General features: G+C 45.4%; 1 protein-coding gene across 1 annotated transcript; it reads left to right on the plus strand.

The window, feature by feature from the left end:
* Positions 1-932: 932 nt before the first annotated feature.
* Positions 933-27,622, plus strand: HPN (hepsin). Its single transcript, XM_070950020.1, has 15 exons — positions 933-961; positions 3,072-3,321; positions 8,760-8,887; positions 11,231-11,352; positions 11,844-11,945; positions 12,529-12,570; positions 12,801-12,930; positions 13,308-13,430; positions 14,311-14,351; positions 15,354-15,519; positions 17,263-17,453; positions 19,275-19,370; positions 21,138-21,280; positions 23,639-23,803; positions 25,358-27,622. Exons 1-15 carry the CDS (start codon positions 933-935, stop codon positions 25,394-25,396), a joined length of 1,767 nt encoding a protein of 588 aa, XP_070806121.1. The 3' UTR covers positions 25,397-27,622.
* Positions 27,623-27,780: the final 158 nt, after the last annotated feature.

The following is a 27,780-nucleotide window of genomic DNA, read 5'->3' on the forward strand; positions in this document are numbered from 1 at the left end:
TCCTGTTTTGGCAGGAGTGAATGATCCACGGACCCCTCCCCTTCCCTGTTACAAATGGTTCATTTACTTTGCTTAAGTTTCTCCTGCCTGTTCCAGATCCCACCACTGACGAAAGGCCTTCTGGGTTCTCTAGTGTGGAAAATCTCACAGACCCAAGAGAAATCGGTGGGCTTTCCCCCCGACATGCTCACCTCCCAAGTAACTTATCCATGTTTCACTCAGTTAATCCGATTTTCTGGATTTGCATGACCATTCGATTGTGTTCACATGGCAGGTTTAAGCAGGTTTATTCAGGACAAAACCCTGTTGTGCTCACATCACACATTAAGCTAGGTTAGCTTTTAACTTACTATGAGTTGGGGAGCTTAGGGCACGGTGCAAAGTGAACTGGCACGACTATGGTGCCATGACATCATTTACAGGACAGCTTAATTTGATCATTGAGTCAACCTACTTCCTGCGACACCCTAAGACACAATTGGATTGTTTGCAGTCCTGTCCAAACTAATTTTCCTTTCCTTCTTTCCTTTCCTTCTTTCCTTTCCTTTCCTTTCCTTTCCTTTCCTTTCCTTTCCTTTCCTTTTTTTTCTTTTTCTTTCCTTCTTTTCTTTTTTCTTCTTTCCTTTCCTTCTTTTCTTTTCTTTTCTTTTCCTTTCCTCCCTTCCCCTCCTCTCCCTCCTTTCCTTCACAACTTTCTTTTATTATTAAGCAAACTCTCTTATCATTGTAGCATTTTCAGGAAAGCTGCAGGGTTCTTTTTTTAAGTTCAATACAAACTGCGGCTGAATAATTAATAATTTTATGTATTAGGTTCCAATCTGTATGAGAATTAATGGTTCTTTTATTTAACCAGACTCAATTTAGTGTTGTGGTTAAGCAGTTCTGCTGCCATTTGGGAAGGATCCTGGCAGATCTGGAAAGAGCTACGCAGGATGAGACACCACCAAGAGATCCCAGGAGGGTGGGCTAAACCAGAAAGCTCCCCGTGTCCCCTCCAAGAATTTTTTTTTTATTTGATTTATATGCTGCCCTTCTCCGGAGACTCAGGGCGGCTTACAATGCATTAAGCAATAGCCTTCATACTTTTGTATATTTTATACAAAGTCAGCTTATTGCCTCCACAATCTGGGTCCTCATTTTACCTACCTTAGAAAGGATGGAAGGCTGAGTCAACCTTGAGCCTGGTGAGATTTGAACTTGCAGTAATTGCAGGCAGCAGATGTTAATAACAGTGCTTTAGTATGCTGCGCCACCAGGATAATCCCCATTATCTTGGGAAAAGGCAACCCAACGACTTCTGTACATGACCTTATTCATAAAGTCACCAGGAGCTGAGGACTCAAAGCCGACTCCTTGCCTGCTGGGGAGAAATCTGCATTTATCTCCTGCTTGGAGAGGACTGCAGCTTGTTTAGGGGTTTTTAGAAACAGGTGGGACTCATCCTGTCTTAGGCAGAAAGCCAGCCAGTCACTCTCTCTCGGACCTAGGAAAAAGAGCCTTGGTGGTGCAGCAGACTAAAGTGCTGTTAAATAGCACCAATTACTGCAAGTTCAAATCTCACCAGGCTCAAAGTTGACTCAGCCTTCCATCCTTTCGAGGTAGGTAAAATGAGGACCCGGTTTGTGGGGGCAATAAGCTGACTTTGTATAAAAAAGAACACCGCTTAGGGGGCCCCGAAAGCCCTACTAAGCAGGTATATACAAAAGTATGAAGGCTATTGCTTAACGCATTGTAAACTGCCCTGAGTCTCCGGAGAAGCATATAAATCGAACCAATAAATAAATAAAATAAATAGGAAGGAGGCAATGACAAACCACTTCTGAAAAAGCTTGGCAAGAAAACTGCAGGGATTTGTCCCAGCAGTTTCCCAGTCACAAATTCCTTCTCATTCTCTCCCTCCCTCCCCCCTCTCCCCCTTTCTTTCCCCTCCCTCCCTCCTTCTCTCTCCCTCCCTCGTGTGTGTGTGTGTGTGTGTGTGTGTAGGGGGGACTTGTGCAGCGATCGGCTCCTCCTCTTTCGCTGGTGCAAGTTTCTTGGCTCCCAGGTGCGTCCTCAGGTAGCCCGGACAATGGTCTCTTTGAGAAAGCAGCGGGGCTGAGCCGGGAGGGGGGGGGAAGAGAGGGTGGCGGAAGAGAGCAGCTGCTTTCCTCACCTAGGGACACCCCTCTAAGAAGGCGCAATTCCAGGCGGCGGCTTCTTCTTCGCAGCCCTCTTTGTGTGGCGGCTGTCTTTGAAAGCTGAGATTCCCGACAGGAGCCTCTGCTGGGCTGGGGAAGGGGCCACACCACGAAGCATTGGAATCCCAGACATCCACCCTTCCCATTCCGCCTACTCTAAAGAACAGGATTTTTCTGGTTCTCCAAGGTCCGCCAGAGATGCAAGGAGGTCGATGGACCTGGAAAATGTCAAGACTCAACACCGCTGGAGACCCGAACTTTGCTTTGCTTACATCCTCACCTCCTGCTGCTCGGCTGAGATGCCCCCTGGCTCCCTAATTTAGGAACCCTTAAATTGTTGGGGGGTTTTTTGCTTTAATTTATATGCCGCCCTTCTCCGGAGACTCAGGGCGGCTTATAATGCGTTAAGCAATAGCCTTCATACTTTTTGTATATTTGTACAAAGTCAGCTTACTGCCCCCACAATCTGGGTCCTCATTTTACCTACCTTTGAAAGGATAGAAGGCTGAGTCAACCTTGAGCCTGGGGAGATTTGAACTTGGAGCAATTGCAAGCAGCAGATGTTAATAACAGTGCTTTAGTCCACTGTACTACAGGCTCTTATAACCCTGATAGTTAACCCCCCCCCCCCCCAAACAAAAACAACCATCTCTGGCCATCTGCCCCAAGAAAAAACCAGGATCCCAGCCTGGAGGCTTCCCCACTTGGGATCGGTTCCAACGTTCCAGCTGGGACACGCAACCTCGACGTCGTCGTCGCCTTTCCTCCACTCGAGCCCTTCGCTTTAGAGACAGAATCTCGAAACAGCCCAAGCCCCGCCCATCGCCCTCTAGCCCCGCCCTCTAACTTTCTCCCCCTTAGGCGTTGACGCGTTCTCCGTTCCTCCGTCTCAAGCCCTTCGCCGGCACTGCGATCTCCCGGTCCACCACCTGCAGGCTTCGTTTTTTCTTTGTCTTCCTCGCCGCCCCTCCGCGATCGGCCCGGGAGGGATCAGCAGCTGGTTGGGCTCAAAAGCGCTTCTCCGCCGGCAGCGCCTCCGTCCCGTCCCGGCGATGAAGAGCGCGGCTCCCTGGGCTGGAAGAAGGCGACTTCCCCGCGGCTGTGCAGACTGGCCCCGCAGCGGTTGAGGCGGTGGAGGAGCGAGGTGAGGAGGGTACAAGATCGCCCAGTCTCGCTTCTCCCAAAAAACCCGGTTTTTTGGAGAGCAAAATTGGCTGCCCTGCCTTGATAACCAAAGTCCCCCCCCAATCACTGTGAATTTGTGTGTGTGTGTGTGTGTGTGTGTGTGTGAGAGAGAGAGAGAGAGAGAGAGTGTTAATTAATTTGTGGGAGCAGGTTGGCAACGACTATTTTTACACCCCTATCTTAGGGTCAGAAATAAAGTCACCAGGATGCTTTCTAACACGTTTAAAAGTTGTTTAAGGTAAAGGTAAAGGTTCCCATCCCAAGTATGTGCTAGTCCAGAGGTCTCCAACCTTGGCAACTTTAAGCCTGGAGAGGACTTCAACTCGCAGAATTCTGGGACTTGAAGTCTGCCAGGCTTAAAGTTGCCAAGGTTGGAGATCCCTGTGCTAGTCGTTCCCGACTCTAGGGGGCGTTGCTCCTCTCCGTTTCAAAGCCAAAGAGCTAGCGCTGTCCGAAGACGTCTCCGTGGTCATGTGGCCGGCATGACTCAATGCTAAAGGTGCATGGAACGCTGTTACCTTCCCACCAAAGGTGGTCCCTATTCTTCTACTTGCATTTTTTACCTGCTTTCGAACTGCTAGGTTGGCAGAAGCTGGGACAAGTAATGGAAGCTCACACCGTTACGTGGCACTAGGGATTCGAACTGCTGAACTGCCGACCTTTCGATCGACAAGCTCAGTGTCTTAGCTATTGAGCCATTGGGTTTCTGAATTAAGTTTCTGAATTAACTTTTTCCCGAATTGGCATTATTGAACCGAATTGTCCCACCACACCAAATCACACCAGAAGTGAACTAGGTTAAAAACAGGTTTGTTATTGATCCTAAATTTCCTGAAATTCAGCTGCTTTCCTCAGAGAAGCCAGAGAATCAATTTGTTCCATAACAATCCAGTTATTTGCTTGTCCCAAAGCTGGATTAACCCTTGGCTGTTCTGTTACACATCAGTTAACTTCTGCTGTTTTTCATTAGAGGCAAATGAGGCAAGTTGCTCAGAACTGATTTGGTCTACTAGGCCCCAAATGGGTAGGATCTAAATGTTAAAATGTCTCTCTTTGTTTGTGTTTGAATAGGGGGAGAATTCAGAGAAAGTTTACCTACTGATTAGGATCCATAGTTATTTCATGAAGATAAAGTAACTGTTAGATTCCATGGCATTGATTTATCCATATCATTGCAATCTCCCTGGAATAAATTGTTCTTCTGCCAGAGCCACTTAAATGTAATATTGCTTGTAACTTTCTAAATTAATTCATGCTTAATTAATTAGTTCAAGAAACTAATTTTGCCTTGGATTCTATAAAAAGCCATTCCTTTCTATTCTTTTATAGGGACGCGGTGGCTCAGTGGCTAAGACACTGAGTTTGTTGATGGAAAGGTTGGCAGTTCAGTGGTTCAGTGGTTCAAATCAGTTCAGTGGTTCAAACCTTTACTACCTGGTTCAAACCTTTACTACCGGTTCACAACGGGAGCACATGTACGCTTCTGTGCATGCGCAGGGCGTCCATTATGACATCTGGGAGGGTGGGTGAAGCCTCCTGCTGCTTTTACTACTGGTTTGCAAGAACCGGACAGAACCGGGAGCAACCCACCACTGGTTCGAATCCCTTGTGCTGCATAACGGGGTGAGCTCCCATTACTTATCCCAGCTTCTGCCAACCTAGCAGTTCGAAAGGACATAAAAAATGCAAGTAGAAAAATAGGGACCACCTTTGGTGGGAAGGTAACAGCGTTCTGTGCGCCTTTGGCATTTAGTCATGCCGGCCACATGACCACAGAGACATCTTCGGATAGCGCTAGCTCTTTGGCTTTGAAACGGAGATGAGCACCATCCCCTAGAGTCGGGAACGACTAGCACATATGTGCGAGGGAAACCTTTATCTATTCTTTAGCCAGAGATACACCCTGAGTCGTAATACTTCATGGGGCCACTAAGTGGCCACAAAGAGCCACAGAAAATCCCATCCCTTTGCTACCCTCTAGTGACTCTGTATTTAGTAGCCTTATCTTAGTGATGGCCAAAATTTGACTCCAGAAGAGATGGACAAAAATCTCTTCTGCTGTGCCCCTTATTCTGCAGATGGTTCCTGGCAGGATTATCTGAGGTTGGGTCACTTCTGATAGCATCCTAAACCTGAAACTCAGGTGACCAAAATACAAATGTTGCATTCATTTATTATGCCATGTCCAAACAAATAAACTATGCTATGGTTTAATAGGATAACCTGGTTCATGCAACTTGCTTAAATAATGGCTGGGTTCTCTGAATGAAATAACAGGGTTGAGAGCAGTGGTGGGATTCAAGTAATGTAACAACCGGTTCTCTGCCCTAATAATTTCTTCCAACAACCAGTTCACCAAACTGCTCAGAAAGTTAACAACCGGTTCTCCCGAAGTGGTGCGAACTGGCTGAATCCCACCACTGGTTGGGAGGGACCTTGGAGATCTTCTAGTGACCAGCTCTAGTGTTCAAGCAGGAGACCCTATACCAGTGATGGCGAAGGTCATGCGGAAATGTCATGTGCGTGCGTCAGGGCCACTCTCCGGAAAAGCCAAACTTCTGGGTTCTAATGCGCATGCACGCCAGACGATCAGCTGGCCAGCATGGATGCGCAAACCAGTTTTTGGCACTGCCGTGCGCGTGAAGAACCGCTGATCGTCATGTGCGCATGCGCACCAGAAACCCGGAAGACAGACAGGGAAGGCCGCGCGTGCTGGGCGACTTGGCTTTGCGTGCCACTTTGGGCACGCGTGCCATAGGTTTGCCATCACGGCCCGATACCATATTGAACTAGTGTCATCAGTTTGTGTATTTGTGTGGCACTTTAAACTGCAGAGAGCGAGCCTGATAATTTTGCAATTTAAATACCTGAGAGTAAAGAGGATTTTCAAACGTTTTAGAAAGATGATCTAAGACTCCACAGCAATAAAGGAGTCATTGTATTTTAAATTTCACCTTTTCATCAAACGTACGCTCTGACCCCTTCAGTCACTACTCTGGAGTATTCTATGAATGTAGCGAAGGTAGGGGTGGATGATGGAAGAGTTTTTCCATGTCCACGGTTAATGTCTTCTTTCCTTTTGAATACTTTTCTGAAAGAGATTGTCATATAAGGTTATATCTGCATTTTGGATATGCTCTTCCCGGTAAAACAGTACTAGACTGTGCTGGGCATTCTGGATGGATTCACATCACTTGTTTGACTTAGGGAAATCTAGATTCACATCATGCACTGAACAAAGTAATCCAAAGGGGTTGAGATCTCACAAAATGCTGAGTCATCAACACAATTGCAGCACCCTTAACCCCAATGCAAAATCAGCAGTTTTAGCATTTTATGCAAGTGTTGCCTGAAAAGAACCACGGACATATTTTAGGATAACAGTAAGAGAGTTGGAAGGGACCTTGGAGGTCATTTAGTCCAACCCCCTGCTCATGCTGGAGACCTATACTAGGGATTCAAACCGCCAAACCTCCAACCTTTCTGATCAACAAGCTCAGTGTCTTAGCCGCTGAGCCATCTAGAAAGTGTAGAGAGGAAAACTAGTTTTCCAGCTGTTGCTGGCTGGAGCAATTGAACCGTCCTTTAAAATTTGGTGTCTGTTTGCAAAGTGTCTCTTTGATTGAGCTAAAGGTGCCAAAAGAATGCAGAAAAGAGCAACAAAGATGATATGGGGACTTGAGGATAAAACATATAAAGAACGGTTGCTGGAACTGGGTATGTCTAGTTTAATGAAAAGAAGGATTAGGGGAGACATGATAGCAGTCTTCCAATATCTCAGGGGCTGCCACAAAGAAGAGGGAGTCAAGCTCTTCTCCAAAGCACCTGAAGGCAGGACAAGAAGCAATGGGTGGAAACTAATCAAGGAGAGAAGCAACTTAGAACTAAGGAGAAATTCCCTGACAGTCAGAACAATTAATCAGTGGAATGACTTGCCTCCAGAAGTTGTAAATGCTCCAACACTGGAAGTTTTTAAGAAGAGGTTGGATAACCATTTGTCTGAAGTGGTGTAGGGTTTCCTGCCTAAGCAGGGGGTTGGACTAGAAGACCTCCAAGGTCCCTTCCAACTCTGTTATTCTATTCTATTCTATTCTATTCTATTCTATTCTATTCTATTCTATTCTATTCTATTCTATTCTATTCTATTCTATTCTATTCTATTCTATTCCTATTCCTATTCCTATTCCTATTCCTATTCCTATTCTATTAATATTGGTCTGCAGTTTGTTTCTCATAATGGCACATAAGATGCAACAGGATACATGCTACAGCAATAGAAGCCCCATCCTGATCTGCACACTGATGAAGCACCAAGTTGTTGAGCTACAATTTATTGAATTATTCACAACATGTTAAACCGCAAAATTTGCTTTCTAAACTGCGAAGTGCGATTCATTTATTTTAATCAAAAGCAAGCAGAACCACATTCTGGCCTATTGGAATGCATGAATAGACAAACCAAGCCATCAATAACAATTAAAAACCAGCAATTTATTAAGCCCATCTTAAATTGTATGGAGGAAGAATTGACGGTGAGTTCTAGTCCCACCTTGGACATAAAAGCCATCTGGGTGACCTTGAGTCAATCTCACACTCTCTCAGCCCAACCACCTCACAAGGTTGTTGTTATGGGGAAAATAGAAGGAGGAAGGATTGTTACGTTCACCATCTTGAGTTATTTCTAAAATATAATAAATGTGGGATCCAAACAAATAGATACTGATAATGCCCCTCATATTTATAATATCTTCATTTAATGATTGCAGTATTTGCTTTATGATTGCTACATTGCTTAAGTGCCACAAAAGAATTATTTACGAACACTTCCTATTGCAGCATGGCTATAAATCCCATTTGAATGATGGACATTTTCTTCCAATATGTACAGGTAGTCCTCTTCTTATAACCGTAATTGAGCCTGCAATTTCGGTCATAAGTCATGATGGTTGTTAAACAGCAATAGCAATAGCAATGACCGCTTCACAGTGCTTTGCAGCTGTGATGACCCAGGGCACGGCACAGAGATAACACACACAGCTGGCAGTTCAAACCACCCCTTTATTGCTCCAAATTACACCAAACGTTCCCACAGTTTCTGGCAAGCCCCAGGGCAGAGTGATAACAAACCCCCACACAAACCTCAAGCAGCCTCTGGCTGCAATCAGTCCAGCCCAGAGCTGTCTGCACCAAGGCTGCACGGCAATAAGTCCCAAATGTATTTGCCAAAACAAGAGCAAATCAAGGGAGCAAAAGATCCAGGTAATTAATCCAGAACACCAAAAGGAATGCAAGGACTCTTGGCAAGTTCAAACGCCGGCACGCAACACTTCAGGAACTTAGTGTTTGTTCCCAACAAATGCCCTTCCCCACAGCATCTCCTTAACTCTCATTCCCCAGGTGTGCCTGGTGAAGATGGGCGGGGCACTCTCCTCGCAAGTATCCTGCTCCGTCTGCGCTGATCATGCCTTCTCTGCATTCTCCGAGCCCTTGCATCAGGAGGGGATGGTTCTTACTCCTTGTCTGTGGTCTGTCTCTCCTGTTCATCCTGCCTCTGTTCCTTCCTGCCTGTAGGCCTTACTAATTACGAAAAGCTTCGCCTGGACTGACTCTGCCCTTCCCCAGTTTCCTCCAAGGCCAACAGAGGTGCCCTTTCAATCGCTGACAGTCCTTGTTCCAGCTCATCTTCCCCCACAGATTCAGACTCTGACAGGGGCTTGACGACAGCCCTCTTTAAGCAGTTTACAGAGTTAGCATATTGCCCCCAACAATCTGGGTCCTCATTTTACTGACCTTGGAAGGATGGAAGGCCGAGTCAACCTTGAGCATGGTGAGAATCGAACTGCTAGCAGTTCGGCAAGCAGATGAGAATTGAAGTAGCTTGCAGTACTGCATTTTAACCACTGCGCCACCACGGCAGGCATGGTCATGTGACATCCGGCTTAACAATCATCACGACCGATGACCGAAATTGCAGGCTCAGTTACGCTTGTAAGTTGAGGACTAGCTGTACACATTGGGAGAAAATATGCGTCCTGCAAATGGGATTTATAGTCATACTTCAATATGGAGTCTTCATAAGTAAAGTCCCATAGTTAGATTGATGCCCTAAGAACAGCTCAACAACACTTCCCCTTGACGGAAGTGAAATTGCCATGAGACCGAAACAAATATGGGATCTGATGAAGGTCTGCATACCACACTTTGAAACTTTAGTCACTCATTAAACAATGCAGATTAAACTCAAACACCGCGGATAAGGGCAACTAAACAAAAAGTTCGATTAAATTCAATTACGGGAGTGGAAGAGTAAAAGGGCTGGTAGCTATGCCCGTGCTTATTTTGCTTAATCGTTAATCCAGAGCTGCAGAGAGACAAACTATCTTCTGGTAAATTACATTCCCCCTTAACATTGAGCATGGTCTTTCCTCAACCACTGCTTTTGGATGTCTATGGAGGTTTTCAGTCAACCAGGTCAGGGGTCTCCAACCTTGGCAACTTTAAGACTTGTGGACTCCAACTCCTAGAGTTCCTCAGCCAGCTTTGCTGGAGTTGAAGACTGTCTACTGTTGACCTCACCCCATTCCTAAGAGGTCTGTAAGGGGCGTGCATAAGCGCACCAGCGTGCCTACCGTCCCTGTCCTAATATTCCTTTTTACTCTTACTCTTTTCATGTATTCAAATTATGTTTATACTTTTACCTGTTATCTTATATATGCTTGACAAATCAATCAATCAATTAATCAACCCTGGCATGCTATGGCCCATGGAGTCACGAAGAGTCGGACACGACTTCACGACTGAGCAACCACAAAATAACTAAATAGTAGAAGCTAAATAACAGCAGATACTTCAATGCTAGTAGGAAATTCCAGGTAGAATTTTTGCAAGCTCTAAGAGGAACACAGGTCAACTCTGGCTGACAAAAAAGAGACTTGTAGCTCTACTGAAGAAGAAGAAGAAGAAGAAGAGACTTGTATCATTTCTTTCTTTCTGATTTTAGGACTTGGGGACTGGACCCAAAGGCTCCTGGGCCTGAAGAGCTGGACTTCCAAACAGCAGCTTTGATGATTAATTGTTTTTGAAATGGCTGAAAAAGATGGTGAGTTGAACCGTGGAAAAAGAGAAGGGAAAGAAAAACTCAACATCTTACTTTCCACCTCTAAATACTCAACCTTCCCACCGCTCTTTCTAGTTTGAGCAGGATTTAAAGATGAACATCTTCAGGCATTCAGGAGAAGTGCACAGCTGTTTGCTCACAAAGGAGACCTCTGGCACTTTCTCTCTAATAATAATAAGGGGGTTTCCCTCCCTTCATTTTCGTTTTAGGTTCAAAGGTGGAGTTTCTGAAGAAAATCTAGAAAACTAAATATTGTAATAATATAGTATAGACCAGTGGTAAAATCCAAATTTTTTTATTACTGGTTCTGGGCATGGCTTTTTGGGCGTGGTGTGGCTTGGTGGGTGTGGCAGGGGAAGGATACTGCAAAATCCCCATTCCCTCCCCAATCCAGGGGAAGGATACTGCAAAATCCCCATTCCCTCCCCACTCCTGGAGGAAGGATATTGCAAAAACTCCATTCCCATCCCACTCTGGGGCCAGCTAGAGATGGTATTTGCTGGTTCTCTGAACTGCTTAAAAAAATTTCTGCTACCGGTTCTCCAGAACCTGTCAGAACCTGCTGGATTTCACCCCTGGTATAGACCCAGTTCACATGTACACAACCAGGTTGTATGGCTTGTTTGCTTTTGGCTTAGCCTGGTAAATACAACGGTACCTTGGTACTCAAATGCTTTGAAACTCATCGAATTTGGAACTCAATGCATTTTGATGTGAAAATTTTGTTCCTTACTCATCCTTTGTTTGGTAGTCAACTTGTCGGTGTTGGCTGCCTTGTGATTCACTACATTATTCCTTATGGGAAAAAATTGTTAGGTATTCATCAATTTTGGTACTCATCGTGCCTGCTGGAACCAATTAATGAGTACCAAGGTATCGCTGTATACCCCATGGCCTTCATATTAGGATGGTGATAAACATCCTAGGTTGGTGCTATGTACAATGGCAGATCCGGCAGATCATCCTGGATGATTCCACGTTTCTCCATTTCCTCTCCATTTCCTAATTTGGGGAAAAACCTCTCTCAGTTACCCTGTTTCCCCCAAAATAAGACCCAACCGGAAAATAAGTCCTAGTATGATTTTTCAGGATGCTTGTAATATAAACCCTACCCCCCAAAATAAGCCCCAGTTAAGATTGTCAGCCAGATGGATGCATTTAGTACTGTATTTCCCCAAAAATAAGACCTAACCAGAAAATAAGTCCCTAATGTGACTTTTGGAGCAAAAATTAATATAAAACCCGTTCTTATTTTTGGGGAAACACAGTACTAATGGTATCTGAGGAGGTGTTTTTCAACATCTGCTTCTGCCTGGCAGGGGCAGCTCTGAGCTTTGCTGTCTGATGATCTCTCTACCTTCCAGGAGAACTTAAAACGTGCAGCTGGACTCTGCCTAAAGTCATGGCAGTGGGAGCCAGCACCTTCCTGCTCTTGGCTGGAATCGGAGCTGGGATTTGGGCAATAGGTAAGATCCCTTGTGAGTCAGAGAGAGAGGTTGATTTCTTTATATATAACATTTATATATCCTCCCTGCCATATTAGACCCAACTCTGGATGGGTTCCAGTCAAGAAATTGGAGTCATTTGTGATGTACAATAAAACCAGAGATTCTCAGCCACAGATTGGCAGGAATGTTGTATACACAACACTTGTATACAACAATAGTTAAGCATGAAAGCTGGTGGGTGATCTTGGGCCAATCACCAGGAGACGGTGAGTTCTAATCCTGCCTTAGATATGAAAGTTGGCTGGATGTCTTTGGGCCAATCACTAGGAGACTGTGAGTTCTAGTTCCGCCTTAGCCATGAAAGCTGGCCAGGTGACTTTGGGTCAATCACCAGGAGACTGTGAGTTCTAGTTATGCCTTAAACGTGAAAGCCAGCTGGGTGACTTTGAGCCTGTCACTCTCAGTCCACCCACCCTATTTCCAAAAGTTTCCCCACCGTGAAGAGCCAGCATTAACTTCTGTAGAACATGGATTTTGCTTCTGCTGTCGTTGACTTCCTGCTGAGTGATGTTCTAATCAGTCTTCTTATCTCCCTCTGCAGTGGTGTCTGTGCTTGGGAGTGAAAAAGAAAGCTTATATGTGGGTGAGTATGGGACAAAGGGCTGTGGACTCTTCCACCACCTGTGACATAGCCTCACCTTTTCCAGCCTGACGTCTTCAGGAACCGTGGGACTAAAGCTTCTCCAATTCCCAGCCAGTCTGATTAAAAAGCAGCTGTAGCTCAACAACAGATGGGATCAGAGAGTCTACCCGGATGCCACAAAGGAGCAGGGATAGTCCTGTTTTATCACTCACTACCTTTGTTCTATTCAGTTCAGGTGAATTCCGAGGACCTGCGCCTGACCGTGTACGATGAGACTGAAGGGAAGTGGAGGCTCCTGTGTTCTTCGTCATCGGATGCCCAGGTGGCAGCTCTTAGTTGTGAGGAGATGGGATTCGTCAGGTACACCAAAAACTTGGCTGCAAGGACAAGGTCTATAGGGGCTTCAGATGGGGAGGTGAGAGGTGTCAGCAAAGATAGCCTGGTTTACATCAACACAGCAACTGGCTGGGCTTTCAGGTGGGCAGAGTTGGTCATATTGATTCAGTGTGATTCCAGCTCTCCTAAGCTATAATGCTCAGATCTTTTTATGCCAATGTAAGATTGTCCCAAGAGATTAAAGGTAAAGGTAAAGGTTGCTTGCGCTGACCGGTTGCTGGCATGCCACGGCCCAGTGCCAGTCCACGGACCAGGGGTTGGGGACCCCTGCTCTAAAGCAACCTTACCAAGTCATTCAGCCAGTTGGACGCTGAATTTCTTTGGATTTGTCTCTGTTCCAGATCTCTCTCCCATTCGGTCTTGGATGCAGACAGTGTAGGTGCCAATGGGACATCAGGCTACTTCTGCGTGGATGACTCTCGCCTGCCTTTTGTGCAGAAACTCAGAGAGGCCGTTGTTGTGTGGTAAGGACCACTTCCTTCCTCCTACTTTTCCTTCGCTTAAATACATAGACCCAGTGGTGGGATTCAACCAGTGTAACAACTGGTTCGTTGAGCGCGCACACGCAGTGCGTTTGAAAACAGCTCTGAAACTTACCTTCTACTGCAGCCCCAGTGAGTAAAACAGCTGAGGGGCAGCAATCCGCTCTGCCGCGCCTATCAGCTGGGCTTCAGACAAAGAAAATATAAGTCGGTATAGGGCAGGGGTGGGAGGACCCAGCTGATCGTTGGAGCGAACCGGTTCGCTCTCAGCTGATTGTCGGAGAGAACCGGTTCGCTCTCAGCTGATTGTCGGAGCTACTGGTTCATCCAAACTGGTCCGAACCGGCTGAATCCCACCTGTGCATAGACCTTCCCAGCCTTGAATGTACCTGGTAATATCCATTATTTCGAGTCAGCGTGGCCAATAGGCAAGAATGATGGGAACTCAGTCTAAATATAGCAACTCCTGCCGGGGGTAAAACACATTTTTATTGGTTTATCAAAATATCAAATACAAAACATACGACGAAAAATAAAAAATAATGGAAAGATAGGGAGGGAAAAGGGGAAGAAAAAAAAACAATTTTTGGTCCAGGACTTGCTTAGAAGTGACATGATATACAGTAACTACTTTTCCTAAATTGTCTTTCCATGGGAGATCATCTGATGAAGTTGAAGTCTATAATGAAAGATCCCTGGGAACAGAATGCAATCAGTCCATCGTCATTTAAGAAAATCAAAACTAGAGATATTCTGTATGCCACAGAACGTTCAAACTGCAAAAATTGGGAGTTCCTACTTTTCTTGATAATGCCTCTTTACTTTACCTTCCATAGACTGAATTTTCTTCTCTTTCTCACAGTGAATGTCTGACAGGCTGGTTCCTGGCAACTCTTTGCCAAGGTATGAAACTCAAACTATTTCAAGGGGCATCTTTCTTTCTCTTCCCCCTTCCAATTCATATCTTTCTTTCTTACCTTAACCTTTCTGCAAAAATCTTTCTCAGATTCTTCTCTTATTCACCTGCTACGTCCAGCTTTCCTATTCTTCCGATTCGCTCAAATCTAGATTTTCCTTCGGAGCTAGTTGGTTTCACCACAAGCGCTTGGCTGGGTTATTGTAATATCCTCATGGTCCTCCTCATGAATAAGATTTCATTCACGAAGTTATGTGGGATGCGCAAAAATTGATGGAGTTAGCAGAGGTGGCTAAATTGACTGTTTCGATCAAAGAAAAGAACATAAGTACTTTTGTTTCTACTTGGAAACCGCTTCTGGACTTTGTGCTCGAGGTGGGGGAAAAAAATGAAACTTTGATTTTGGGTTTTACCGATTAGATAGATTGGTTGTTATAGAAATGGCTAGTTTATACCAGCGGTGAAATCCAAATTTTTTTTACTACTGGTTGTGTGGGCGTGTCTTGGTGGGCGTGGTGTGCCTTGGTGGGCGTGGCAGGGGAAGAATACTGCAAAATCTCCATTCCCACCACACTCTGGGGCCAGCCACAGGTGGTATTTGCCGATTCTCCGAACTACTCAAAATTTCCGTTGCCAGTTCTCCGAACTGCTCAAAATTTTTGCTACCGGTTCTCCAGAACCTGTTAGAACCTAATGGATTTCACTCCTGGTTTATACTATTATGGAAAAGTAAAAAGTTGAGGTTTGAAGTTACTGTCTTATTCTACTGCACCAGTGAGAGTTGGAAGTCAATGCCCCCTTTTTTTCTTTTTTTCCTTCTTTTTTACACTTCTCTCTTCCCTTTCCTTCCCTTTTGTTTCCTACTATTTACTTTTCTATTTTCTATTTTATATTATAAGCTAACAAAAAAACCTGTAAACTTAACAATGAAGTTATGTGGGTTGCAAAGTTGCATCAGAACGGGTATTAAACTATTCTATGCTTTGCAGACTGTGGACGCAGGAAGTTATCTGCTGACCGGATTGTAGGTGGCCAAGATGCCAGTTTGGGTAAATGGCCTTGGCAAATCAGCCTACGTTACGATGGGACACATCTTTGTGGCGGCTCCATCATCTCAAATGAATGGGTAGTTACAGCAGCTCACTGCTTTCCAGAGTAAGTCCCGGACTAGATATGTGTATAGAATAACATCCAGATTTGTAATATTGATTGTTCTTAAGATTTGACCAGATGTTTCTGAGAGCTCACTAGGGAGGTATATCAACTGTTGATGAGCAATTTCAGAGTTCAGAAGTGCCCTCCAGATGTTTAGCTTTCAATCCCCAGAATGCTAAGCCACAGCCATGCCAGCTGGGGAATTCAAGGAACCAGGGGCGGGTTCTACTTACCTTTACTACCGGTTTGCAACAGGAGCATGTGTGCGTGCTTGCTTTGCTCGCATGTGCTTGTGTATTTCTGCGCATGCACAGATCATCCATAATGACATCCAGGCAGGTGAGTGGAGCCTCCTGCCAGTTTTACTACCGGTTTGCAAGAACCGGACCGAACCAGGAGCAACCCACCACTGCGAGAAACTGAATGCCCTCTGAAATATACCCTGATTTATTGCCAGTTGTAGACTCAAAAAACATTTGCTGTATTTTTCGGAGTATAAGATGGACTTTCCCCCCCTAAAAGGTGAAAATTTAGGTGCATCTTATAGACTGAATACAGGCCACCTGAACCCTCTGCATGTCGCGTTTTTGCCCTTCCCAGCCCCCAGAAGCATTCTGCAGTGCTCCGCATGGCCCACTTTTGTCAAAAAGGGACCCATTTTTGCCAAAAATGGGCCTGTTTTCGCCACTTCCAAGCCCTTCGCGCATCATGTTTTCACCCTCCCTGGCTCCCAGAAACACTCTGCAGGCCAAAAAAACAGGCTCGTTTTTGGCTAAAACAGGCCGTGTGGAGCACTGCAGAGAGCTCCTGGGGGTCTGGGAGAATGAAAATCTGATGCGCGGAGGCCAAAAACTATTTTTTTCTTGTTCTCCTCCTGTAAATTTAGGTGTGTCTTATAGTCCGAATAATACAGTACACTGGTCTCTAAGGCCCGGAAGATTCCTCGGCTTCTGAAGATTGTGCCCTTAGGCCAGGGTCCTAAGTCAAAATAGAGTCAAGTAGTTCACGCTTAACAGACTGTGTGAACTCAGACAATAGGTTTTGATGAAATAAACGAACATTTTGGGCAATGTGTGTGAATCTAGCCACGAGGCTGCTCAGGATATCTGGCCTTCAACCCACAGTCTGTGGGCCTATATCACCATTGAAAAAGGAGAGCCCCCAAACACCACAGGGCTGTTGTTTTTACCTTTTGAAGCAAATGAAATAATATATCTCAGCAGAGTTTGCACCAAGGTTATTAAAGCCATTTTCTGCATTTAACAAGCCATGTCAAAAAATACCAACCCTAACCAAGGTTACAACGAATCAAATTCAGCTTGCGATGCAAGAGCCTTGGTGGTACAGGGGTTTAAAGCACCCTGTTATTAAGCTTATTAAGACCAGCTGCCTGCAATTACTGCAGGGTTCGAATCTCGCCAAGGCTCAAGGTTGACTCAGCCTTCCATCCTTTCTAAGGTAGGTGAAATGAGGACCCAGTTGTGGGGGCAATAAGCTGACTTTGTATAAATATACAAAAGGATGAAGGCTATTGCTGAGCACATTGTAAGCCGCCCTGAGTCTTCGGAGAAGGGCGGCATATAAATCAAATAAAAAAAAAATAAAAAAAAATGCAGCCGCTCGATCCTTAAGAAACTTGATCAAACCTGTTAGATGCACCCTGCTCCCAAGGGATCACTAAATCCAAAGTCTCCACTGATCCCACCTGCTGTCCAACCTTCTCCTTTTGGGTCTGCCTTGCAGGAGGAATCGCGTGGTGAACCGCTGGCGGGTTTTCATGGGTGCCATATCTCAGCAATCCACGAAGGGGCTGCAGATGGATGTGGCCAGCATTGTGTACCATGGTGGGTACAGGCCCTTTGTGGACCCCAATAGTGAAGAGAACAGCAATGACATTGCCTTGTTGCGCTTGGCCACACCACTCTCCTTCAATGGTGAGTGTCAACTCTGAAGTGAACCTGTCTGAAGGCATCTTTTGCTGCCTCATAGTTGCCATGAACTTTGAGGAGCGGAGAAGAGATGGGGGAAGTAAATAGACTGGCTAGCAGTAAAAACAAAAAGCTTTCTCATGGGAACCAAGGTCATCCCAAAGGTGACAGTTGGAGGAGGAGAGGAGTGACTAAGGAACCCTTGGTCCAGTGGTGAAATCTAAAATTTGTTACTACTGGTTCTGTGGGTGTGGCTTCGGCGAAAAGGTTGTAAAAAATGCTTTCAAAAGACTCTGACGATCCCAGCTGAGTTGCCTGATCGTTAGAAGCATTTAAAAGAAAAAAAGTCAGCTTGGATCATCAGAGGCATTTAAAAGAAAAAAAAGGGTTTTTTAGTTTTAAATGCCTCTGACAATCCAAGCTGAGTTGCCTGATCAGCAGAGACTTTTTTTCTTTTAAATACCTCTGACGATCCAAGCTGAGTTGCCAGATCGTTAGAGGCATTTAAAAGAAAAAAAGTCTCTGCCGATCAGGCAACTCAGCTTGGATCGTCAGAAGCATTTAAAAGAAAAAAAGGATTTTTTCTTTTAAAAGCCTTTGATGATCCCAGCTGAGCCGCGCGATCATCAGAGGCTTTTTTTTTTTTACTTTTAAAAGCATTTTTTTGGCCGAAGAGGTTGTAGAAAAAATGCTTTTAAAAGTAAAAGAAAAAGCCTCTGATGATTGTGTGGCTCAGCTGGGCATGGGCGAGGGGGCAGGGATTTTTGCTACCGTTTCTCCAAACCACCCGCCTCCATCGCTACCGGATCAGGCGATCCGGTCCGAACCGGGAGCATTTCACCCCTGCCTTGGTCAAATGCCTTAATTGGACAATGTGACCTGTGACACTTGGGGGGGGGGGTGAACAACTGCTTTTTTAATTATGTTACAAATGCGAGAGAACTTTCAGAGTTGGCTTTCACCGGCTGTGCCAATATGATGTATCCAAAAAGCATTGTCAAGTTTCCGAAAGATGCCCTAATTAATTCATGAGCCATGATCCAAACTTCAAAGGAAATATATCCATTTATTAGGAGCACCATTCCGGCAATACTGGGATGCAGTTAGGACTGATCCTACGTAGATTTACGTTCCCCTATGACCCTGTCTCTCCCCTCCTCTCTGGCCATGTCATAAATCACATTCTCCAATTAACCACTTTGGCTGGCTGTGAAACCTAACACCCTCCTCCTGATTGCGGTCAGAAAGAATGTATGGAATTCACTTCAGTTCTCCCTCCCTCCTGCTCATGGCAACTTGAAAGCTTTGCAAGTTGACAAGCATGTTCTTTGAGGAATCTACTTGCCTTGGAGTTCTGCTTTTGGTGGATGCATTACTTGGAACCCTGACAGTGAGAATGCTGCTGGGCAGGAGTTGGGAGGGTCATGACATCACAATGGAAAGTCCACCCATCCTCTGTTTGTGTGCAACATCTTCACATTGGTACGAAAGAATAGAGGAGGAAGTAGTATTAGGTATGTTTGCTGCCTTATTTATAAAATAATAAAGGTGAGATTTAAAAAATCTTAAACCCGCTCTGAGATGTCAACATTGCCCTAGTTGTCTTCTCCCTAAAGTTGTCAAAGGCCAGCACCCTCTAGTGAAAATTCCATTGAAAGTCACTTTTCCTTTGTGGAATTACTTTGATTCATCAATTCTCTCTTCCAATTGGTTAAAAAGAAAAAAAGAAATTTTCAGGTGCAGAAAATTCACAGAAGCAACTTGCCACTCATGACCGGGAGCCCAAGATAGCCATGTGTTTTGGGGTGTTTTTTTTTTTCCTTACAGAATTCATTCAGCCTATCTGCCTCCCAGCATTGGAGCAAACTTTGGTGGATGGCAAGATCTGTACGGTGACAGGATGGGGCAACACACAATACTATGGTAAGGTCCTCTTGCTACCATGAGATGATGGTAGAGTTTGTATAGTTGGAGTTCTCAGTCAAGTTGTGTGAGAGCTTAATTCAATTCAAAAATTCTGCTTTTTGAGGAAGGGAGGGAGGCAGGAAGGAAGGGGGAAGGAAGGGAGGGAGGAGGGAGGGAGGAAGGGAGGGAAGAGGGAGGGAAGGAAGGAAGGAAGGAAGTGGGAGGGGGAGGGAGGAAGGAAAGGAGGGAGGGAGGAAAGAAAGGGGAAGGGGGAGGGAGGAAGGGAGGTGGGACGGAGGGAGGGAGGAAGGAAGGCGGAAAGGGAGGAAGGGAGGAAGGAAGGGGGAAGGAAGGAAGGGGGGAGGGGAGGGGGGAGGAAGGAAGGGAGATGGGAGGGAGGAAGGAAGGAAGGAAGGGGGAAGGGGAGGGAGGAAGGGAGGAAGGAAGGAAGGGGGAAAGGAGGGAGGTGGGAGGGAGGGAGGAAAGTAGGGGGAAGGAGGGAGGGAGGGAGAGAGGGAGGAAGGAAGGAAGGAAGGAAGGAAGGAAGGAAGGAAGGAAGGAAGGAAGGAAGGAAGGTTGGATGGAAGGCAGGCAGGCAGGCCTGGCCAAAAGGAAGAAAAAGACACACAAAATAAGGGGACTATTTGTAAGAAGCCAAGAGGCTGACCTTAATTGCCCTGCATGGACCTATATCTCACTCATGACTGTAAGCCTCACAACTGCCATTAAGCTAGCAGATACATGTTTTCCATTGACTGTTCTCCCTACCAGTTTGTAAAGGCTGCAGAGTGTATATGACTATTCATTTACAATGGATTATTACATTCCTGCTGAAAACCTAAACTTTGATGCCTCGGTATGGGAAACGCACAACGGGATGCTCTTCTTGCTCTTCTTTGAGGATGCTGGATTTTGCAAACCTCTTTGTGTCATAACAATGAGGCACATTTAAGCTCACATAAATCGGCCTCAGGGGATTGGAAGAGAGAGATGAGCCGATCTCTGTTTTAAAGCTGCAGGCGAAGTAGCTCAGGAAAAAGTGAGACTGAAGTTCCTTACTTTAATTGGGGCTGCCAGGTGACGCCTGCTGCTTCTCAGTGGAGCTGAAGACATAATTTTTTTCTCCACATGTTTGGCTTTCAAACATCCAGAAGTCCTTCTTCCCTGCTTAAGGAAGTTCTAATTAAAAAAAAAAAACTTTTGGAAAGACTTTGGGTTGCTAATAGAACATCTCGGATCAACCCAATGATCTGAGGTCCAGAGGTCGGCAAACTGCAGCTCTGGAGCCGCATGTGGCTCTTTCGTCCCTCTGCTGCGGCTCCCTGTCACTGGTTGATGCCACAATTTTGAGAGGAGCTTCTGGTTGTGGGGAGCGGGGGGTGGGTGGGAAGCATGGCACACCAGGAGGAGGGGCAGGTTTTCCGGTCGGCTCCACAATTGATAGGGCTTTTAGTTAGGACAGGTAGAGGAAAAGGTTTATGGAGGCTTGGAGAGGACGAAAAATGGGCCTACCAGAAGTTTGGGAAGGTCGGAAATGGGCCTGTTTCCGGCCTCCAGAGGGTCTCCAGAGCCTGGGGAGGGAAAAAATTCCCCTCCCCCATGGTGCAGGAGGTCGACTACGCCACAGCCACCCAGCAAACAGACAGAGAACCCCTTGCCAAAATTTTTGAAGCCCACCCCTGGAAGCACGGCATCAAGAGAGAACTTAACAACCACTGCAATGAGCTGATGGAAGCACCGGGCTCTCTTGTACAAAGGCAGCTTCTGATTCCTCCTTCTTTGTAGGCCAACAGTCTGACGTCCTTCAAGAGGCCAATGTGCCCATCATCAGCACCAGTGTCTGCAATGGCCCCGATTACTATGGCAGCCAGATAAGGCCCAGGATGTTTTGCGCTGGTTTTGCAGCTGGAGGCACAGATGCTTGCCAGGTAGGCATGCTGGCTGGGGAATTCTGGGAATTAAAGTCCTCCCATTTTAAAGTTGTCATGGTTAAGGAACACTGCTCTAGAAGTTAGTGTCTTCAGCTTGGTGTTCCCTAGACCCAGGGGTCTGCAACCTTAAATACTCAAAGAGCCATTTGGACCCATTTCCCACAGAAAAGAAAACACCGGGAGCCACAAAACCTGGGTGGGCGTGGCCAACTTGATGTCACTCATGTTTACCAGTCACATGACCCCCTAACCACGCCTACCCAGCCGGTCATTACAGGAGAGGACCAGTTTTAAAAAACACCCGGAAACCACAAAATCCTTTTGACATATCTCTCTCTCCCCTCCCTCCCTCCCTCCCTCCCTCCCTCCCTCCCTCCCTCTCTCTCTCTGTATCTTTCTATGTCTGTCTCTCTCCCCCTCTCTCTGTATCTCTCTGTCTCTGCCCTGGCCGCTTCTCCATCCCCCGCCGGCGCCCTTACCTTCTCAGGCCAGGCGAGGAGTGGCTGGGAGGGGAGGGCGAGGGGTGGGGCTAGCCAGTGGTGGTGTCAACTTGCAAAGCTTTCAAGTTGCCATGAGCAGGAGGGAGGGAGAACTGAAGTGAATTCCATACATTCTTCTGACCGCAATCAGAAGGAGGGCGTTAGGTTTCACAGCCAGCCAAAGTGGTTAATTGGAGAATGTGATTTATGACATGGCCGGAGAGGAGGGGAGAGACAGGGTCATAGGAGAACGTAAATCTACGTAGGATTAGTCCTAACTGCATCCCAGTATTGCCGGAATGGTGCTCCTAATAAATGACTATATTTCCTTTGAAGTTTGGATCATGGCTCATGAATTAATTAGGGCATCTTTCAGAAACTTGACAGGTGGAATCACCTGACAGGGAGCCACAGCAGAGGGCCCAAAGAGCCGCATGTGGCTCCAGAGCCGCAGGTTGCTGACCCCTCTCCTAGACATTGGCAGGATCATTTGGAAGTGTATGTTGCTTATAGCCAAATATATCTGAAAGACTTCAAGATGGAGAACACAAGGATAGACATTAGGTTCACCCATAGGACCACTTAACCGGATGTGACTTTTTCTTTTTTAAATATAAAGCAAGAGAAGAGACCAATCCTGATCAGAATTGGGGGAGCGTTTCCTATTCAACCTTGTGCTCCTAAATTGCTGTTAATCCTGAAGATGTAATTGTGTAGTCCTCAAATTACGACCGGTTGCTTAGAAACCATTTGAAATTACAGCTGACCCAAAAAGGAGATGTCTAACCCAGATTTGAAGTTTGGATGGTCAGGACCCCCTCTGCAGTCATATGACCAAATTTCAGGCAATCGGCAACGCTGCTGCAATTATATACTGTATATAAATATAAAAATTATATTTTTATATTTCCAGTTTTGGGGAAACCACACCCATAATAAACTATTGGCTCATTTAACAACAACGATGTTCACTTAATGACTGCCACAAAAGAGGTCATTTTACATCTTTCATGACATACAACTGTAACAGGTGGGCTTATGGTCGTAAGAAGGACTACTTTCAAGTTACCCGCCTTACTAAGGATAGCTATGTCATTTGGTGTTTCTGTATCCTTAATTCTTTGGGCAGCTCTTTTTTTAAAAAATTGTTCTCCTATTACGCAACAGACAGGAAGGCCACAGCTTGTTAACAAAATTTGTTAGCGTGGTGATCCAGGAAATTTGTGGTTGTGATTTTATTAGCTCTAATAGACATAATTTGGGGAGTCTGTCAGTCTCCATTTCATTGACTTTGTGCCAGTAGTTATGCGCTCTCATTTTGGATAGTGCATGAATTGTATGAATTCCCAATTCAGCTCTAACAGCTGCAGCAGATGTTCTTAGCTCTACACCCAAAATACACCTCCAATGCTGGGACTACTTGTAATGTTCCAAACCTATGAAATGGAAGTTCAGCTCCTGCTTCCTGTTTCTGCTCCTAAACTTTCTTTTGTTATCTTGTTTCTGTCCACCATCATAGCTTCCCCTGACTTGATGTTATTCAGGTGTGCTGGACTAAAACTCCCATCATCCCCAGACAGCAAAGCCACGTGGGCTTTGAATTCTGGGATAGCAGTGCAGTGAATAAGGAAATGAGGATGATAACATAAATGCAGTTTTGTTTTTTTTCTTAATTTTGATTTATATGCTGCCCTTCTCCGAAGACTCAGGGCAGCTTACAATATGTTAAGCAATAGCCTTCATACTTTTGTATATTTATACAAAGTCAGCTTATTGCCCCCACAAACTGGGTCCTCAATTTACCCACCTTAGAAAGGATGGAAGGCTGAGTCGACCTTGAGCTTTGCTTTTAACGTAGGTTTCTTCCACCTGATAGGGTGACAGCGGCGGCCCTTTTATGTGTGAAGACGGCATTTCACAAGTGTCACGTTGGCGGCTGTGTGGCATTGTGAGCTGGGGCACAGGCTGTGCCCTGGCTAATAAACCTGGAGTCTACACCAAGGTTAACGATTTCCATGGGTGGGTCCACCATACAATGAAGGTAAATAGCACGTGAATGGGGAATACTCCAGAGAAGATGCTGTGGGAATCTGTGATTGTGTTCACGCAAAATGTTTAATCCCCATGCTAAGTTTGGTTTAAACTTTGGTTCATCGGCAGGGGTACATAGAACGTTGTTGCAAACTCAGTCTGTTGGATGAGTTTGTTTCTGTGCACGCACAAACCATCAAAATGGATTAATTCAGTTGTAAGGCGGAGTATTGTGTCACAACACAATCAGTAAATGCGGTTGTTTAATTTCTCTCCTCACCCCACCCCCCCAATGGGATTCCAAGGTGATCTAACCTTCCTTTTGGCTCTCTGTCCTAACCATGAAATTTTAGGGGAACAATTGCTGAAAATCCAGTAACATAAAACACAAAACTTCCAGTGTTGAGATAGGAGCAGACGTGGTATTCAGCCGGTTCGGTTTGGTTCATCTGAACCGGTAGCGGAAATCACGGGTGGGTTCTATGCCATCCTATTTAGGCATGTTTTTGAGGCCGGGTGCATGCGCGGAGGCCCGTGTGCCAGCAAAGTACATGTGTGGAAGGCTGGACGCATGCGTGGATGGGGCGCGAGCGAGTGAAGCGAGCGCTTGCCCTTACATACTCACATTTGCGAACTGGTAGGGAAAGTAAATGAATACACCAGTGGTGGGTTTCAAAATTTTTTACTACCAGTTCTGTGGTTGTGGCTTAGTGGGCATGGCATGGTTGGTGGGTGTGGCAGGGGAAGGATACTATAAAATCTCTATTCCTTCCCCACTCCAGGGGAAGGATACTGCAAAATCCCCATTTCCTCCCAATCAGCTGGGACTCGGGAGGCAAAGAATAGATGGGGGTGGGGCCAGTCAAAATTTTTACTACCGGTTCTCCGAACTACTCAAAATTTCCGCTACCGGTTCTCCAGAACTGGTCAGAACCTTCTGAAACCCACCTCTGAATACTACCCCTGGGTAGGAAGTAAGAAAACCTGCATTGTAAACCCTAAAATAGTAAAGACATAGCTTAATGAACATTTAAGGTATCTAATCCTCAAACCACTTTATTAGAAAAGACGCTTCTTCAATAAGATAGAGAGAACAACAGTCTCAAAAAGTTTCTCTCTTAAATACGGTACAAACAGATATCCCAAAAGTGCTTTTATTCAAAAAGCAACTCATGTTCTTTTAATGTGTTGGAATAACATTTCCATGTTGGTTGGAGGCAGTGGTGAAATCCAAATTTTTTACTACCGGTTCTATGGGTGTGGCTTGGTGGGCGTGGCAGGGGAAGGAGACTGCAAAATCTCCATTCCCTCTTCACTCCTGGGGGAAAGATACTGCAAAATCCCCAATCCCTCCCCACTTTAGGGCCAGCCAGAGGTAGTATTTGCCGGTTCGCCGAACTGCTCAAAATTTCCACTACCGGTTCTCCAGAACCTGTCAGAACTTGCTGGATTTCACCCCTGGTTGGAGGTGATGGAAATCAGAAGTTACAATATCTGAAGCCTATCAGGTTGAGGAAGGCTGGAGACGCTTCCTCTACTTTGTCTCTTTGTTTCTTTTCTGCAGACAAACTCCCACATTAGTGGGTTGGTGATTCAGCAATGAAATGCATGGAACTGGCCTCTTCCCTTTCCAGTGAATTGCTGCCTTAAAAAAAGAAGGAGAAGAACCAAGGAAGATGAGGGGGAAAAAAGAAGAACGAACATACGGATATCTTTGGCCTGGCCAAATGAGCAGAATGGGACAGAAAAATCCTTGCTAATTGCTAAAGCTGTTGTGGCATATTGGCTCTTTCAGACTTTTGATAAGATGCTTTTGTTCCATTACGTTGTCTTCATGGAGCTTCTGGTCCTTCAGCTGCTCGTCTATGGATGAGTTGAAGAGAATACAGAGTTGGAAGGGATCTTGGAGGCCTTCTAGCCCAACCTCAAGCTCAAGCAGGAAACCCTATACCATTTCAGACAAATGGTTCTCTGATGTCTTTTTTAAAACTTTCCCTTCTGGAAGGAAGTTGTTCCATTGATTAATTGTTCTCACTGCCAAGAAATTTCTCCTTAGTTCTAGGTTGGTTCTCTCCTTGATTAGTGCCCAGCTTCTCAAGCAGTGGTGAATCCCAATTTTTTTACTACCGGTTCTGTGGGCGTGGCTTGGTGGGTGTGGCTACTAGAAGTTTGGGAAAAAGGCCTCTGGAACCTGGGGAGGCCATTTTTGCCCTCCCAGAGGCTCAAGGAAAGCCTCCGGAGCCTGGGGAGGGCAAAAACGCTCCCCCTCACCATGGTGCAGGAGGCTGACTAGGCCATGCCCACCATGGCCACGCCCACCCAGCAACCTGGGGCAAAGAACTGGGAAGACCATGAGAACATAAAAGGGGTTTGGTAAACATACAATAAATTACAGAATATGGTTTGTGTTTGAGTCTTACTTTGGATTAGAGATAACAAAAAGTTTATGTACAAGGAGAGAACTAGAAAGAACAGAACTCCTGCCCCAGCTGAATGAAAAGCAGACATAAAGGAGATACGATGGGTTAGCTCATCTGTGTATCCAATAGAAGCTCAGGCTTGAACGCTGGAGTCTGTGGTGCTTTCTGAGCATGGTTGTTTTCCTGCAGACATTTCATTACCCTACTAGGTAACATCTTCAGTGTTATCAAGGATAAGGATTTTCTCCCTGTACTATGTATGCTATTGGACTGACAGCCCACTTGATGACTCTTCCATATTATGAGGCAAAGATTTAGAGCCCTTCAGGTGATCCATTTTTGTTTGTATGCCCCTTTGAAAAATCTCACCCAATCTGGTATCTTGGCTGGCTAGAATTCTTGGAATTTGCAATCCATTACATGTAGACCAGGGGTGAAATGCTACTGGTTCGGACCGGTTTGCCCGAACCGGTAGTAATAAAAGCTACCGGTTCAGGTGAACCGGTATTTCCAACAATCAGCTGTGCCGCACAATTTATATTCGCGTGGCACAGCTGTTCCCCCCACTCGCTGTTCTACTTACCTTAGAAAAGGCTTCTTAATCCTCCTTTTTTACCGCTGCGTGGTAACGCCTGTGGTGCACATGCGCGCACAAAGCAAACCGGTAGCAAAGCAAACCGGTAGGAAACTTCAGAGCATTTCACCCCTGATGTAGACACATCACTTGGAGAAAGCTCCCTTGAAGGTATCTCCTGTCCTATGTTATCTTCAGTTTAGAGACTCACTGGAGTCTGATTGCTTGCATCCATTGGTAGATATCTTAAAGAAGGCACAGCGATATACAATTGTATCTGCTTGTACTAATTGTTTGCAATGATTTATAAATGATCAGCTAGGTACAATTGACCTTTTTTTTTCCCACGAAGAAACTTCCTCTTTTTATCTTTGGCCGAGGCCAGTACCTTAGGAAGCATCCAAGAAAGTTCATTTATTATGTCTATACATTGTATATAGATGTCTATACTGACTCTTTTCAGTCGTACCTAATTTTGTTCACTCAGATTGTATGTCCCAAAGGTGCTTTGTCGGGACTTTTGTGTTTTTGTTTTTCTTTGAAGATGTTTTGCTTCTCGTCCAAGAAACTTCTTCAAGCTCTGACTGGATGGTGGGGAATGGAAGGATTTATATTCCTGGCAACCAGCTTCCATTCCCCACCATCCAGTCAGAGCTTGAAGAAGTTTCTTGGAGGAGAAGCAAAACGTCTTCAAAGAAAAAAACTAAGTCCATTTACGTCCTGAAAAAGCACCTTTGGGACAACCACAACCTGGATGACTAAGAATCTCCATAGACACTCAGATTTGTATATATTTCGTACTTGTAATGATCTCAGTAAAATAAACTGGTTTTGATTGTGGACAGTTCTGGAATGTTCATGCAGATTTCCCTGAGAATCTCCATTGAAAATGGGGTTCTCTAAGTCAATTTAATTAAGACTTATATCAAGGGGTGGGATTCAAAAATTTTAGCAACCGGTTCTCTGCCTGGTTGCTGGGTGGGTGTGGCCATG

Source organism: Pituophis catenifer, unplaced genomic scaffold (genome assembly GCF_029215685.1).
Source record: "Pituophis catenifer annectens isolate HBS135680 unplaced genomic scaffold, rPitCat1.0.hap2 SCAF_9, whole genome shotgun sequence".
Taxonomy (NCBI): domain Eukaryota; kingdom Metazoa; phylum Chordata; class Lepidosauria; order Squamata; family Colubridae; genus Pituophis; species Pituophis catenifer.

Excerpts from the sequence above, each read along its gene's own strand:
- HPN (XM_070950020.1), top strand. The coding sequence starts at position 933 with ATGAGACACCACCAAGAGATCCCAGGAGG. Across the intron at positions 3,322-8,759 it reads TGAGGCGGTGGAGGAGCGAG|GTGTGCCTGGTGAAGATGGG; the intron begins GTGAGGAGGGTA and ends CTCATTCCCCAG. Across the intron at positions 21,281-23,638 it reads GAGGCACAGATGCTTGCCAG|GGTGACAGCGGCGGCCCTTT; the intron begins GTAGGCATGCTG and ends TCCACCTGATAG.